This window comes from Callospermophilus lateralis, chromosome 8 (genome assembly GCF_048772815.1).
Source record: "Callospermophilus lateralis isolate mCalLat2 chromosome 8, mCalLat2.hap1, whole genome shotgun sequence".
In the NCBI taxonomy this organism is placed as follows: domain Eukaryota; kingdom Metazoa; phylum Chordata; class Mammalia; order Rodentia; family Sciuridae; genus Callospermophilus; species Callospermophilus lateralis.
This window is the reverse complement of record NC_135312.1, coordinates 55327015-55344213: the sequence shown is the minus strand read 5'-3', so window position 1 is coordinate 55344213 and position 17199 is coordinate 55327015. Positions and strand designations below refer to the sequence as shown.

Genomic DNA, 17199 nt, shown 5'->3' with positions numbered 1-17199 from the left:
ATGCCCAAGTCAGATAACTGTCAGTTTTCCCATTGTAAATAGTTAAAGCTAAAGACTAAAAGTTTTAGGGAGATCATTAGGAAATGAGGGTAGTGGCATTTGAGCAGTTAAAGGATACCTTATAAAAGCTACAAACAAAAAGGACCAAATAGAGGTAATAGAGGACATATCTTAAAGACTAACAGTTTAAATACTATCAGCTGTCTATCCAGACTGGCTGAATTATAGGTATTGTGTAGAGAACAGTGGTGCATTTTGGGGAAAGTGAAGCAACTGTTGAATGTTAAATAAGATTTTGAGCCGGGCACAGTGGCACGAGTCTGTAATCCTAGCGGCTCAGGAGGCTGAAGCAGGAGGATCAAGAGTTCAAAGCCAGTCTCAGCAACTTAGTGAGGTACTCAATGAGACCCCATCTCTAAAATAAAATATAAAAGGGGGCTGGGATGTGGCTCAGTGATTAAGCACCCCTGGGCTCAATCCCTGGTACCAAAAAAAAAATTTTAAACATTACTTAGATACTGAACTGTTTCTCCTCAGAGTGGTTTTGCATTATTTGGTTCTGTTGTGGCACATTCCTGTAATCCCAGCAGCTTGGGGAGGCTGAGGCAGGAGGATCAAGAGTTCAAAGTTCAAAGTTCAAAGCCAGCCTCAGCAAAGGCGAGGTGCTAAAAGAAACTCAGTGAGACCCTGTCTCTAAATAAAATACTAAATAGAGCTAGGAATGTGGCTCAGTGACTGAGTGCTCCTGAGTTTAATGCCTGGTTCCCCTGCCCACTCCCAAAAGAATGAACAATGTAGATTTAACTCCTCAGAACCACAGCCTACCTTTTTCTTTTTTCATTTTTAGTACAAACATGCAATTAAGTTTACTTTGTGGCTCTAATGTTAATTAATGTCAAAGTTCACACTGTGTAGATTTATTGAATCCTGTTAGAGTCTGTGTTCGATCTGACATTGACATCTCTTTTAGGGTCATGTGAAGGTGGTACGCTACTTAGTCAAAGAAGTCAATCAGTTTCCATCAGATTCTGAATGTATGAGATACATAGCAACCATCACTGATAAGGTAATATGTTCATATTCATCCCACTATATGAGTTGGAGGTTCCATTTAATTGATATAGCTCCTATGCTAAGAAAAATCTTGGTTTGAACAATAAATATATAAAATTTCATTTATCTCTGAAGATAAATGAACTGTAACAGATTAATGGATTAATGAAACATTCTCAGTGATAGAATTACTTTGCTTTTTAACTAATTTTAAGCTGATTTTTAATGTAACACGAAACACTTCAAAGCAAAATTATTATTAGTATTATCATACCTATGTGGATATATACATATATATCTAGGTTGATAATATATTCTGAAAGAGGAATTTGCTGTTTTTTTTTATTACCAGCAAAAAATAGTATGTTTAGTCATAGGCAGAAAACCTTAAAGCCATGTTATGTGATGTAAAATTTAGGGTTTAACTATCAGTTTATTAATGAGTTGGAAGCTGGGCATGGTAGCACATGCTGGTAGTCCCAGCTACTCTGGATGCACAGGTGGGAGGATCACTTGAGCTCAGAAGTTCAAGGGACAATCATTACAAGTCATACATAGTTAGACTTCATCTCAAATGACAAAACAAAAATCAAACAAACAAACAAAACCAAAGCGTATTGGCTAGAATTATGGAGGAAATGTGGGGAACAGAAATAAAATCTTTATTCTTTTTCTTTCTTGCTTTCTTTTTTTTTAAGGTTGGGGGTATGGTACTAGGTTTTGAACCCATGAGGGGCGTTCAACCACTGAGCTACATCCTCAGCCCTTTTTATTTTTTATTTCTACACAGAGTCTTGCTAAGTTGCTGAGGTTAGCCCCAAACTTGAGATCCTCCTGCCTGCCTTAGTTAGCCTCCTGAGTTGTTGGGATTATAGGCATGTGCCACTGTTCCTGGCAAAATAAATTTCTATTCCATTTTGTTTTGTGGTTTATACATTATATGATAGTGGGCAGTTTTCCCCCCTTATGTTTAATTTAAAATAAACTAGGTGATTCTCTGACTCGAGATTTTTGTATGTCAATTAGCAGTCCTGGATTCCACATGATTTGGTATATGGGGAGAAAGAGGAGATTAAGATAAATATTTTTAAAATAATTACTATTATTGGAATATTTTTAATATTAAAAATAAGGAAATATCCCTTTGTCTTTTGAGAATGAAAACAGAAAAGTGTGTTAGGGTACGTGTTTCTGTGATTCTTTTTGTGAATAATTCTTGCCTATAAAATTGTAGCAAAAATGTTTAAATATTTGAGGCTGTCCTCTTGTCCTCTTGCCAAATAAGTACTTGGGAAATTTGTAAATTCATTTTCTTTGTTGACATTGCCCATTTTCATTCAGCCCATTCATTAACCAGCTGTCATAAATTATTGTAGTGTTTGCTGTATGATTTTTTTATATTCAAATTATATGTAAATAATTTTAATTTTCTAAATATCAGTCAAATGGCTCTTATAATGAAAAACAGGAACTCTTTGTATATATTTTAAAATATGTCATTTAAATTATGTTTTATTTGTACTCCCTTTTTTTTCCTGCCACTGGTCTTTATTGCTTATATTTACGTACTTCAAAAATCTTTGTTTTTAGGAATCTAATTAGCTCAATTTTTTTTTTGAGACTGCAAATATATTCAATTTTTCATTACAGGAGATGTTGAAGAAGTGTCATCTTTGTATGGAGTCAATAGTACAAGCCAAAGATAGACAGGCTGCTGAAGCAAACAAAAATGCCAGCATTTTGTTAGAGGAGTTAGACTTGGAAAAGGTAATGACAATCTTTAAATATGAAAACTACTCATTTTTTTTTCTGGTTTTTCTTCCCTTAATTTGTAATTTATTCTTTTGTGATTTTGTTTTGTGCTGTAATTGTGTACATGGTTTTCTCCCTAAGTTTATCTCAAATAGAGAAAACATTTGTCATTATCATTAAAAGCATTTTCATTCAAATTTTTTAAAAATTTGATTGCAAGAATCAAGGTGATCTGGAAGTCAGGAAACTTAGCTTCTAATTCTGGATTTTAATCTTATCTGAGCTAATGATCTCTTGATTCCCAATCATATCTATAGTTCTTTGATCCTTGACCTTATTTTATTTTTCAAAAGTACCACATAAAGTATAAAGGTGTAATCACCTAGTGGAATACAACCATTTGTTATATTTAGTGAATATGTTTTTTTTAATGAGTAACTTCTTTTGTACTTTTTCAGGCAGACTAGAGCGTCTGTTCCTATAAAGAATAAAATTCTCCAAAACAGCATATAGTTTGTACAACCTTATAACTCCTTTTTCTTCACTCCCTTTTCTGCCAACTTTCCCCCACTATCTCTGTGATCCAAAACTTATTGAAATAGTAATCATTAGCAGGAAAAGAATTAGTTTGACATTTAATATTAAGGAATACAAAATCTGCTGTATCTTGTTTTTAATGGTAAGATAAAAAATACTATAAAGTTTAACAAGTTTTTAAATTTATAAAGGATATGTGGTAAATATTATACATATGCCCTTTTTGAGTAAAATCCATTCTTTTACTATATTTGCTAATTTATTGAGCTATTTTATCCTACAAAAATAAAATATGTATTATTCTAAATATTTCATTCAAATAAGAAAATATATTCTTCTAGAAAAAAAATTTACGTTGGAGGGTCTTCATTTTTAAAACTTTGTTGTTTAGCTGGGCCCAGTGGCATAAACCTATATAATGCCAGCTACTCAGGAGGGTGAAGCAGGAGGATTGCAAGTTTGAGACCAGTCTCAGTAACTTGTGAGACCCTATCTCAAAATAAAAACCACCAAGGATGTAGCTTGATGGTAGGTGATAAAGCACTCCTGATTTCATTCTCTAGTAAAAAACATACACAGAGTCAGCCCCCCCACACACACATACACACACATACATGCACACACACACTCAACTGGTTTAGATTCTGATCAAAGTATATTTACTTTTTGAGCTACTTTAAAAGAGTGAGTGCATTGAAAGATGTTGTAATGAACATCATAACTGTTACTTGACCTATTTCCTTTCTTCTTCCCTTCCTTCTTTCCTCCTTTTCCCCCTTCTCCCCTTCCTCCCTTCTTTCTCCTCTTTCCTTCCTTTCTTTGTTTTCCCTCCCTTCCTTCCTCCTTCTCTTTTCCATCTTTCCTTCCTTTCCTTCCCTTCCTTTCTCTTCCTCCCTCCCTTCCCTTCCCTCCCTCCCTCCCTCCCTCCTTCCCTCCCTCCCTTCCTCCCTCCCTCCCTTCCTTCCTTCCTTCCTTCCTTGTTGGGGATCAAACCCAAGACCATGCTCATGTTAGGCAAGCCCTGTACCACTTAGCTACATCCTCAGTAAGCTATTTTCATATTCACTTTTATCAAGCCAAGTTAGGAATCAGACTATTTATTACTTTATTCTTCTCAGTAAAAACATTACTCTCTTAGTACAGATGGAGAAATTCAGTCAGTAAGAGGTAGTTAAGCAATATGCCTAAAGTACACTAGGATTTTAACCGAATTTTTAAAATTTAAATTTTCTGATTCTCTGCACTCCCTTAATTGAATGTAATCTACCTCTTAGATTTTTCTTCCAAAATTATTTTAATATTCTTTTCCCCCATTATTTTTCTATTTGAAAATGTCTGAATCTGTGAATAATAGTTCTATCCAGAAAGTATCCTTTTTGTAGCTGAGACATAGATTATCTAATATTGAATATAATCTTTCATTGTTTTCATGCCTTTGATATTTATATACTTTATTTTCATGCCTTTGATGTTTATACATTTTATTTTCATACATTTAATGTTTATACATTTATTTTCATAGCTTTGGATTACCAAGTCAGGAAGCAGCATAGGAAATATCATATTAAAGATGTCTGTTTTCAGCCACTCTAATTAAACATTTTTCACCTTTATTATAGTAGCATGCTCAGTTTAAATTGTGTAATATACAAAGATAAATACGTGACATCATTGTAATCTATCTAAAGTTGGAGATCTCTTATGGTAACTAAAGTATGCACCACTATACTTACCTAATATAGGGCCTTTTTAAGACCCTACATGATTTTTTCACCCACACTATTTCTTACTCCTCTTTGCCCTTATTTCTTTTTATTACTCCTCTTCTTAATTACTTAACTGCATCCATACTGACCACATAGTGACCATCATTTTTGGGGAAGTGGGTACTAAGTTTCTTAATATGGATCAGTACCAGAATATTTTCCTACAGCCGTCAGCAATACATGAATGTGATTTTTGCATTGTTGTCATTATTTCTCAGTCTTGATATTTATGATTTTAGGAGTTCTTGATTTAAGGAAAATCGAAATGCTTCTTTCAAATGTCACTGTATATTCTTCTCTAATGTTAACACTCAAAGAGGATTAAAAAATTCTTAATCATAAATTAATTAGATATAAAGCAGTTCTTCCCCATACACTCTATATACTTGTCAGTTTTGATAGGTGATGGTGAGATATATATATATTCCTACCTTAATGTGAAGCCTCCTCTTTTCTGAACTGCAGCCCATATTTCTATGTGAAATATTCTTAGTCCCTGGGACCTTAGGATTATGCTCACTATTTTATAAATGATGATATATGTCTGTGAAAATGCTTTTTTGCCTTTTTGGTTCTGCTAATTTATGATTTAGAAACCTTGGAGTTGGTCTTGACTGGTCTGAGTTGAGTTTACTCATGGATAATTTACTTAATGCATAAAAATGTTTCTTTAGCTAGGCACAGTGGTATGTACACCTGTAATTCCAGAGACTTGGAGGCTAAGGCAGGAGAATTGCAAGTTTGAGGCCAACCTCAGCAACTTTGTGAGACCCTGCCCCAAAATAAAAAATAAAAAGGATTGGAGATGGACATATTTGCAGACTCAATGATTAGGTCTTAGTGATAGCTTAGTGATATAAAGCACCCATAATTTTAATGCTCAATAATCCCCCCCCCAAAAAAAAAGAAAACAGTTTATTTGATCAGTATTTGTAATTTGAAATTTTTGGTTTTTAAAACTGTTGCTGAGAACACTGTTAAGTATACTTAATAGATTCCCTTATACTTACTCAATAAATATTTATTTATTGAACATTTGGTATGTGGAAGATTTCCTTCTCTGAAGTACTTCCATCTGTTTCAGATTCCAAATCCTCTTAAAATTAATTGCGTGCTTTCGTAGTATATTAACATCTAAGTTATGTTCTTGGCTGTTAGAATCCCTAGCAAATATTTTTAATTTGCATTTTAATATTGCTCTTACTCCTTCTAATTCATTACTTACTTTTTTCCCCTTTCCATTTTTTTATTTTGTAAATTTTCATAAACTTTTAAGGAGTTACATACCTAACATATATATTAAATGAACCCATCCCACAATGTCAGTTTTAAACATTCCATTCTTATTATCACGTCCTATCTTTTCAGCTTTACTCTCTAGAATTCTGCCTCCAACACTCTGCCTACCAGTAAATGGTAGAATTCATTTGTACTTTATTATCCTTATACTGTCCTTTACCCCTTTTTCCTTGTGTTTAACTTCTACCCAGTAACTAAATGTATCTAGAAAAAACACTCGGCCTTGACAGCTTTTACTCTGCATGTGTAGCAGTGAACCTTTTCCTGATGATCAGTAGTCATATGGTTGGCCTCCTGTATTTGTGGGTTCTGGATCTGAGGATTCAACCAATTGTGGTGAGAAATACCTGGAAATTGCTTCTGGGTTGTATTGTGCATACATTTTTCTTATTATTTCCTCTAAAAATATAGTGAAAAGAAAATGGGGGCAAAAAAGAATAAAATAAATAAAAATACAGTAAAACACCTGTTCAAATTGATTTACATTGTATTATGTTAGATACAAATATTTTGTCATTTTATAGAAAGAACTTGAATATCTAGGATTTTGGTATCTGGAGGGTTGAGAAGCTGCAAGAACCAGTCCCACACATGAAACGGGATGACTGCTTTATTTTCCTAGCCATTCAGTGTTAACCAAGTAATTAGAATTCTGTATCCACTTGATTTAAATTAGTCTCTACTTACCTGAGTAAATTTTTCTCCTTTATCCTCATACTTCATCACCTCCTTTGCCTTTAATAAATGACTTTGTATCATACATTAGTCAAAAAATCAAAGCATCAGAAGAAAACTTTAGAATACTTTCCTCTTTCTATCCACCCATTAATATTTATGCTTATATTTATGCTTATATTTATACTTTCTACCAGTGATTTGATAAACTTGATAACCGGCCCCTCTATTTGTTTATTAGATTCAATCTGGTTTCTCCTACTCAACAACATTGTTGTAGTAGTTTTCTTTTCTTTCTTCTGTATTATTTTCTCCCTTTCCTGGATCATACCCATCAGCGTACCAGCTTATTTCTCCTTTTTTTCTTGAAGTACTGGGATTGAACCTAGGGTCTCATGCGTACTAGACAAGTTGTCTCCTACAGAGCTACATTTCCATCCTATTTTATTTCTATTTTAAGACAGGGTCTTACCAAGTTGTACACACCAGTCTTGAACTTAAAATCCTCCCTTTTCAATCTCCCAGTTACAGGCATGAAACATCACACCCAGCTTATTTCTCAAGTCTTAAAAAATCCTTCTTTTGACTCTCATATTTTGCCTCACCTTTAAGCTACAGACCTATTTCTCTGTCTCCCCTTGTAGGTACATTTTCCTAAAGAGTCACCTATTTTGGCTATCTCCAATTATTCCTTTCTCTTGAATCTAGTTCTGCCAGGTTCTCACTCCTACAACTCCACAAAAATTGTGTTAATGGTTTCCATTGGATTGCATGTTGCAAAATTCAATAGTTACTTCTCCATCTTACTGATGCTAATAAAATTTGATATACTCTCTTCTCTGGGCTTCTGTGCCATTTCTTGCTCTTGGCTTTTCACCTACCTATATGGATATTCTTTCTGTATGTCTTCTACTGATTCCTCTTGTCACCTACCTTTTAATTTAAAAGGTTCTTAGTTCATTATGTCCTTATCATCTTTATTTATTCGTTGTCTTTTTCTATTTCCTAGCTTTAAATATATAATAGCTGATTTCATATTTTTATCTTCAGCCCAGACCTCTTCTTTAAACTCCAATGTCATATCTAGCTAGCTACTTATTATGTCCATTTTGGTACTTAAATTTAACATCTGAAATTTATATGTCCAAATATGAACTCCAGATCTTTGTCTACCAGAAACCTATAACTATCTTCTAATTGCACAGACCAAAAATCTTTACGTCATCTTTGATTCCTCTGCCTCCTCTGTTTTGATTGAAAATCTTGTGGCTTGTGCCTAAAACTATATACAAAACTCTAACCAGTTTTTACCACTTTTTCCCCTAGTCCAAATCATTAATATATAGTCTCTTACCTGTATTCTTTCAGTAATCGCTTAAAGAGTCCCAAGTACCCGAAATAAAAAACAAAACAAACTTTCAAAAGAAAAAAAAAAGACTAGAATAATGCTTCCCATATTAAACCTTCTGCATATCCATTGTATCAGTATCATCATCTCCTTGTATTTAGCTTTGGCTGTCTCTTTTTGTGCCTTCTGTTCCATTTCTTATTTGAGTTATCATTTCTCATCTGACATTTTGTAGTCTTTCTGTGTAAATACCTTTACTTTTCAATCTTTCACATTGTTCACCTTCTCCAATGTAAATTCCAGTTCCACACAGTATTCTAAATATGTACATCATATTGTTTTATCTGTCTTCAAAAACCATCAGTGCCTCTTCATTGACTTCATGGGAAACTCTAAATATTTAGATTTTCTTATCTTTCCTTAGTCTTTTCTCTCACATGGTTAAACTGCCCCCTCCCCATTAACTTTTTTTTAATACCAAATTTGTGAATGGTATTTCCTTAGCCTTTATTGCTGCTCCCCTAAATCTTCAAATTCTCATCTTCAAAAGTTTAACTCTCATATGTAATTTAATTTCCTAAACACTCAGTTAAGAATGACCAATTGGGTTAGTACCTTTTCTTATTCCACAGTGAGGTTATTTCTCCAACTTGATTTTTTTTCTTGTCTTAAGCCACTACCCTCCCCTACATATGTTTACAAATATAAAGTGATTACTCTGTAGGTGAAATGAGGTTTGTCTTTCTGTGTGTATATACCTATATACATATACGAACATATCTTATAAGAAAACATAGGATGAAGACTGAATTTCTAACCATTTTCTTGTTTTTCTAGACTTGAGTTATCATTGTTTAGTTATTACGTCTGGTATCTTTGGGTTTTTGTATCAATCTTTAACATCTATTCCTTTATCTTTTTTTGTTGTTTATTTTTTGTGCTGGGAATTGAACCTAAGGCATACTAAGCATTTATTCCACCATTGAGCTTTACATCCAATCCACACAACCCTACCACTTTTTTTTTTTTTTTTTTTTCTTCCCCATCAGACAAGGTCTACCTATGCTGCCTAAGTTAACCCTGCCTGAACTCCTGGGGCCCAAATAGTTCTGCTCTCTTAGCCTTCTGAATAACCTCCTATTATAGCCTCTTGGGTAGACTATAGGCTTAGGCCCAACTACTCCTCTATCTTTAATTCTGCTGTCATTAACTCATATTTTCTGTCTACATCTTAATCAAGGTAAGTGTATCGTACTGGAAGTTTTCCTCAAATCTTTGGTATACAAAAGTTTTTATCTGCAGATTGAACCTAACATGGAGCAAAAATATTTGGGAAAAGAAAAACCCTGCATCTAAACATGTAAACTATTTACTAAACATGTAAACTATTTTTTGTTGTTGTTGTTGTCATTATTCCCTAAAACAACTAATAACATAGCATTTACATTGTATTAGGTACTATAAGTAATTAGAGATAGGAGAAGATGTAGATAGATGATATGCAAATTCTTAAAGAGTACAAAGACCACTTTGTAGCCAAGGTTGCCAGCCTCAGGAACTTAGTGAGATCCTGTCTCAAAAAAATAAAAAAGGACATGGGGTTTTGGCTAAGTGGTAGGCCACTTGCCTAGCAAGTGTGAGACACTGGGTTTGATTTTCAGTACCACATATAAATAAATAAAGGTCCATTGACAACTAAAAAATATTTTAAAAAATAAATAAATAAAAATGTCTGGGGATATGCTTCAGTGATACATCATCTTTGCATTTAATTCTCAGTACCAAACAAAGAAAGCCATTTTATGTAAGGATTTTGAGCATCTGCAGATTTTGGTATCCTCATGGATCCTGGATTGTCATTCTCCTTTAGATAATGAGGAACAACTGTGTTTTGTTCCTATTTGTCTTCTGCTCTAATGAACTGGCTTAAGTGGAAGTCACCAATGTCATCTTAACTGCCAAATTGTATTACTTCTTTTCACTTTGTATTCACACTGACCTCTTTGCAGTGTTTGCCCGTGTTAACCACACCTTCCTTCTCTCACCTGATTATGCCTTCTATAAATCTCATTTGCTCTCTTAAATACTGGATACTCGCTCCCTCAACACACTCATTCTCTATCGGTACATAAACACATATATATAAAGTTGTAACTTTTTCTCTCTAGTGATCTCATTTAATTTATTAGTTTCACCTACCACCTGCATACTTATAATGCCTCTTAAATCTGCATCTTTCAATCCACACTTCTCTATTTCTGCTTGGTTTAAGGAAGTTCTGGGTTCCTTTGTAATCATAGCTTGGGATCTTCTCCAAGATAGTCTTCCTTAGACCTCTGAATTTTTGTCCCACTCATTGGTGAGCACAAAGGGTAAGATATACCAGATTATCAGAACATGAGCCTTAACATTTAAAAAAATTAGAAATCAAGAGTAAATACCTCAAACTTTTAAAATATGATAAAACTCTAAAATACGATAATCTATGTTGGAGTTATTGTGACCAGAGAACCAGCCCCCTCAGACTGAACTGTTTAATCCCTAAGGTACTTGTATACCTAAGATCCAGCCACAAATTCATACTGTGACTTACTCAGAGCCTACCACTTTCACCTACATCTAGACCAGTTGATTTTAGATCGAATCCTATTTTCTCATTTAAACTCTTCTCTATATCCTGGGGTGTTGTTAAGGCAGGAGAAGCCCTGAGCCCATAAATTTGAGATCAGCCTGGACAACAAAGCAAGACTTTATTAAAAAATCTGCTTCGATGTAGCAGCACACACCTACAATCCTGATAACTCAGGAGGCTTAGGCAAAGAGAATCTTGTAGTTTCAAGACCAGCCTTGTGGGGATTTAGCTCATGGATAAAGTGCCCTGAGTTCAATCCAAAGTACCAGAAACAAAAAATAACGGTGAGATTGTGTCTCATTCTTGATTTGATCTTACCATTTTAAAAATATGGTCTCTAGAGTAGTTTGAATATTACTTACAGCAAACGATGAATTGAACTAGTTGACTTTGAATTTTAAGTATCTTTGTACCCTTGTGATAAAGCAGTATTCTGAGACAACTTTTTTCCAGAGTAAATTTCTGTGTTGTATTTCTGTTTTATTGATCCTTTAACAGTTAAGGGAAGAAAGTCGAAGGCTGGCTTTGGCGGCCAAAAGAGAAAAGAGAAAAGAAAAGAGAAGAAAGAAAAAGGAAGAACAAAGAAGAAAACTAGAAGAAATTGAAGCCAAAAATAAAGAAAACTTTGAACTCCAAGCTGCTCAAGAAAAAGAAAAACTTAAAGTTGAAGGTATTTTCTCTACGAAAATTTAATTGGTTTTGGTTTTGTTTGATAGTATTGAGGATTGAGGATTGAACCCAAGAGTGTTGTACCACTGAACTATATCTCTAGCCTGTGTTATTTTTTACATTGAGACAGAGTCTCACTAAGTTCTAGAGACTGGCCTAGAACTGGTAAGCCTCCTGCCTTAGCCTCCAGAGTAGCTGGGATTACAGGCACCTCAGCTTGCTTTTTTCATTTATTGACTTCCTCCCCAGCTTGGTTTTGGTTTTGGTTTTGGTTTTACTGTGTTGCTCACACTTGTCTTTAATTCCTAGACTCAAGTCATCTGCCTGCTCAGCCTCTAGGAGAGTTAGTAGTTAAAGACTACAGTTGTGCACCACTACACCCAGCTACCTAATTTTTAAATTATGATCAATTTCAAACCTACACACAGGTTGAAATACTTAAATCAAACAATGAATTGAACTAATTGTCTTTGAATTTTAGGTATCTCTGGTCCCTTGTGATAAAGCAGTATTCAATGACATAAAATGAACACCTAGAGACCCTCCACCTGAGTTTACAGAATTGTTAACATTTTACCTTGTGATAAAGCAGTATTCAATGACATAAAATGAACACCTAGAGACCCTCCACCTGAGTTTACAGAATTGTTAACATTTTACCTTATTTGCTTTATCCTTTCATCTCTAAATATGTACATATATTTGATCTAGTTGGAAGTAAACTGAAGACAAATGGCATTTCACTGGAAAATAGTGCACATCTTTAAAATGATATTCACTTATAATTATGAAATATTATATTTAATTCCTAAAAAAATCCCATAACATTATCTACAATTCAGATCATATTCAGATTTCCTCAAACAAGAAGATTGTTTTTAACTACATTTTAGTTGAAAGATTATATTTGAGATAGAAGAATTGTGGGAATGAACATTTGGCACTAAATCAAATGTTTTGCATGCTGTGTGCATGTGCGCGCGCCTTTACCCTTCCTCCATCCTTTTATTTTAAAAATGTTCAGGCTATAGAGAATTTTAAGGATTAGTATGATGGTCAGGCACAATAGCACATGTTTGCCTGTAATCCCAGCAACTTGGCAGGCTGAGGCAAGGAGGATCATTGCAAATTCAAGGCCAGCCAGGGCAACTTAGTGAGGACTATGACTCAAAATAAAAAAAAAAAAAAAAAAAATTAAAAAAAGGACTGGGGATGTAGCTGAGTGGTAAAGTGCCCTTGGATTCAATTCCCAATACCAAAAAAGGAAAGAAAAGGGGAAAAAAGTATTAGTATGATCAACACACCTGTATTTTACCCTAATTCTTAAAACATTTGGCACATGTTTTATCTTTTTTTTCTTTTTGAGCAGTATGAATGTCAGCTGTACATATTATATGAAATCATCCTTAAATACTTGAGTATTTCCCATAGAAAGAACATTATAGCCATAACAACATTATACCTAAGAAGTTTAATAGGTTTGTGATATGTACACATGGTACACATTCATATTTCCCAAATAATCCCCAAAGCAAAAGTAATCCCCATAACTACCTGTTAACAGTTTTTCCTCCTCTACTATGGAGGATTGAGCCCAGGGATGCTGTCTACCATTGAACTACATCTCAATCCTTTTTTTAATTTATGTATTTTGAGACAGTATCTCACTAAGTTACTGAAGCTGTCCTCAAACTTGTCATCCTTCTCCCTTAGCCTCCTAAGTTGCTGAACCAAAAAGTTGTACAACTATGCCCAACTTTTTGTTTTTGTTTTCTGTGGGGACAGAATTATACTAAAGTGTCCAGGATGGCCTTGAATTTGGTGACCCTTCTGCCTCAGACTCTTGAGCTGCTGGCATTATAGGCATGTGCTCCACCACATCTGGCACTACCTTTTATGCTTTGAGTAGTTATTAGGGGCATAGATCAATTATATCCACCTCATTACCAGCACATTCTGGAATAATGTCCAATAGTAATGAAATAACTCCTGGGTTTTTACTCTTTGTTTTTAAAGTGCTTAAGGCTAAATAGAACTTGCTAATTCACTATTGCTGCTTTCACAGAAGAGCCTGAAGTCTTGACCGAGCCTCCAAGTGCCACAACCACTACAACCATAGGTATATCTGCAACCTGGACAACTTTAGCAGGTTCCCATGGTAAAAGAAATAATACCATAACTACAACCAGTTCAAAGAGAAAAAACAGGAAAAATAAAATTACTCCAGAAAATGTTCAAATTATATTTGATGATCCACTACCAATTTCATACAGTCAACCAGAAAAGGTGAATGGAGAGTCCAAGAGCAGCAGTACTAGTGAGAGTGGAGACAGTGATAACATGAGAATTTCTAGCTGCAGCGATGAAAGTAGTAATAGCAACAGTAGCCGGAAGAGTGACAATCATTCACCAGCTGTGGTCACCACCACTGTGTCCAGCAAGAAGCAGCCATCTGTACTTGTTACATTTCCAAAGGAAGAAAGAAAATCTGTTTCTGGCAAGACTTCAATAAAGTTAGTTCCATTTATAATTTTTATTTTTTATAACACTTTACTGCTGAATGTGTTGGTAGAAAAAGTGAATTCACAACTTGTTAACTAAGAATTTTTCCTTGTGCTAATAGAGGCACATTTTCAATTGAAAACTAAGCTGGTTTTTAGATTTTGTAATAATAGGATCAGATCATTTTTACTATGAAATATCTTTTTTGTTGTTAAACTTAGCCCATGTATTAATTGTGTTTTTACAGGGATTATTGTAACTCAGTTCTGGTAAATTTGTCCCCTATATATCTTCTTAAAATTGGCTCTACGTATTGTATGTTAAAACATTAAGAAGCAGTGAAAAAAGGTTCTGTTTGTTTACCTTATTTAATCTAAAAATAAATAATAAAATTATGTAGTAGACTACTACCTTTATCATTTAAAAATTCTGTATCTGTATTTAAAATACTTTCCCTCCTTCTGTTAAAGATTGTCAGAGACTATTAATGAGGGGACCAGTAATTCTCTGTCTACTTGCACAAAATCTGGTCCATCTCCTCTTTCCTCTCCAAATGGGAAGTTAACAGTAGCAAGTCCTAAACGCGGGCAAAAGAGAGAAGAAGGATGGAAAGAAGTTGTAAGAAGGTGAGTTCTTCTTTTTTTTCTCATTCGTTTAATTTGCTGTGAATTACAGTGAAGTGTTATTTATAGTTAAATTCTTTCTACTATTCCCAAAGTTACAAACACACTCATGGTACAAGAAGACAACCTTGTCATCTTTCAGATTAAAATTTTAAAACTTAAAAAGGTTTTTTTTTTTTTTTTTTTTTGGCCCTTTTTGCACTTTAGTACTTAAAAAATTGAGTAAGGCCAGGTGTGGTGGCACATGTATATAATCCCAGGATTTGGGATTATACCCTCTATTCTGAAGTAACTGAAGTGTCAGTATCAGTGTTCTCTATACAAAAGGAAGACTTTTAGTTCAGTGTTTCTATGTATATACCTGTGTATACTAAGAAATATTTAACTGACTAGGAAATAATGATCACTGGCTGATTTCATGCTCTTTAGGGAAATAAAAAGAATTGTCAAGGAACTTAATCAAATGTATGTATAGCAGATCATATATTTTTTAAAATATGACAACTTAATATTTAATAGGCTATAAATAATTTATTTGTTCATTGAAACATAATTGACTGTTTCCCTTGGTTGAGAATTATACTGTTTCTCTTGGAAGCACTTTTTAATTGATTTGTCAGGAATTTATATCCACCTTTATAGAACCTATTTAAAATTAAAATGTAATGTCAGCAAGTGTTAAATGGATATTGCTTTTCTTAAAAAAAAAATAGATTTCTTTTTCCTAACATTACTAAATATTCTTTTCCAGTTTCTGTGCTTGTGGATATTGTTTTAATGCATCTAGGAGAATACAGAGACACACAGAATTAATGTCATTCTTTTTAGTCATAAAAGTATGAAAGAAAGAATGAGTAAAAGACTAAAAGGAACCCACAAGAGGCCTTTCTTGACTCTTGAGATTAGATGCCCAGACTCATAAGTCTCTATGATGCCTTATAAGGACACTCATGATGTGGTATTGGGTTTTTCTTATTTGAGGTCTGTGCAGTCAGTATATGTGGACAGGGATCCTAGTCTGTCATTCACTATTGGTATTTACATTAGCACAATGCATGTCTACATAGTTATGTGAGAGTCAAGAAAGCCAAAAGTCTTTGATAACAAGATGGGAAGCTTAGGTAAAGCTGTCTGTCATTGCTAGTTGCCTTTTAATATATTCATCTGGAGTAAGAGTAGATATAAAAGACTTATTTAAGGGTAATCTATTTTCTGCAGAAAAACATTTTATTAATACTCTTTCCCTTTATTTTAATTAAAGACACTGATATTAATGATTTATCTTAATTTATTTACTTTTGCAACTTGTAAACAGGTCAAAGAAAGTATCTGTTCCATCAACTGTAATATCCAGAGTGATTGGAAGAGGAGGCTGTAATATCAACGCTATTCGGGAGTTCACTGGTGCACATATAGATATTGATAAACAGAAAGACAAGACAGGAGATCGAATAATAACTATAAGGCAAAATTTATCTCTTACGTTTTCTTTCTTTCTGTTTTATCATACTGTAGCTTAATGAAATATAACCATTTAAGTTTTAATTGGAACTTTGTGTTTAATAGTACACTTATCTTAAGTAACTCAGAATATGTCTGTGTCTGAATAGCTTTAAAATAAAAAAACAATATTCTAAGAAACAATAGGATGTATTAAGCTATATTAGATTACTTTAAAGTAAATCCAAGTTCCTTTGAAAGAGTTTCGTGTTTTATGATGGCTATTACAAATTTGCTTGTGGGAGGTAGATGTACTTTTGCAGTGTATCATAGGGCCAATAATTGTAATGTACTTATAAAATAAGGAGGTAATTAACCATCTCTGTTTTTTACTCATCCTTCTTTCTTCTTGTTTTCCCTTTGCTGGAATAGTTGGGTAGCCATAACTTTGCCCTGACTAAAGAGGGAAGCAGATACTCTTTCTGGATAGCTTCTTAGGTTTCTGTAAGACTTTTATTACAATCAAATGTTTCCCTTAACATACAACATTAGGGCTTGATGTTATTATAGTCGTCATTTGTACATAATATAATTTGGTTCAGTTTCATTCCCTAAATATCCCCCTTCCACTCTTCTCCCTCATCTCCATTCTCTATTCTAGTGATCTCCCTTTTAATTTCACAAGTTCCCCCATATTTTTTCCCGTTTTCTTTAGTTTCCACATAGAAGAGAAAACATGGCCCTTGACTTGCTGAATCTGACATATTTAGCTTAATATAATGCTTTCAAGTACCATCCATTTTTGTGCAAGTGACATAATTTTGTTTTTCTTTATAGCTGAAAAAAAACTCCATTGTGTATATCTATCATACTTATTTATTTATTTTTAATTTGCCTTTTTAA

General features: G+C 33.8%; 1 protein-coding gene across 6 annotated transcripts in view; it reads left to right on the top strand.

The window, feature by feature from the left end:
- The window catches only part of Ankrd17 (ankyrin repeat domain 17), a 150091-nt gene that overhangs the window by 115948 nt on the left and 16944 nt on the right, over positions 1-17199 (top strand). For 5 of the 6 annotated variants that reach the window (XM_076864967.2, XM_076864966.2, XM_076864963.2 and 2 more), the window contains 6 exons: positions 971-1066; positions 2704-2820; positions 11561-11732; positions 13797-14244; positions 14704-14859; positions 16172-16321. In XM_076864967.2, coding sequence (XP_076721082.1) covers positions 971-1066; positions 2704-2820; positions 11561-11732; positions 13797-14244; positions 14704-14859; positions 16172-16321 — 1139 coding nt within the window. The remainder of the gene's footprint in view (positions 1-970; positions 1067-2703; positions 2821-11560; positions 11733-13796; positions 14245-14703; positions 14860-16171; positions 16322-17199) is intronic. The other variant, XM_076864964.2, reaches the window with a different exon arrangement.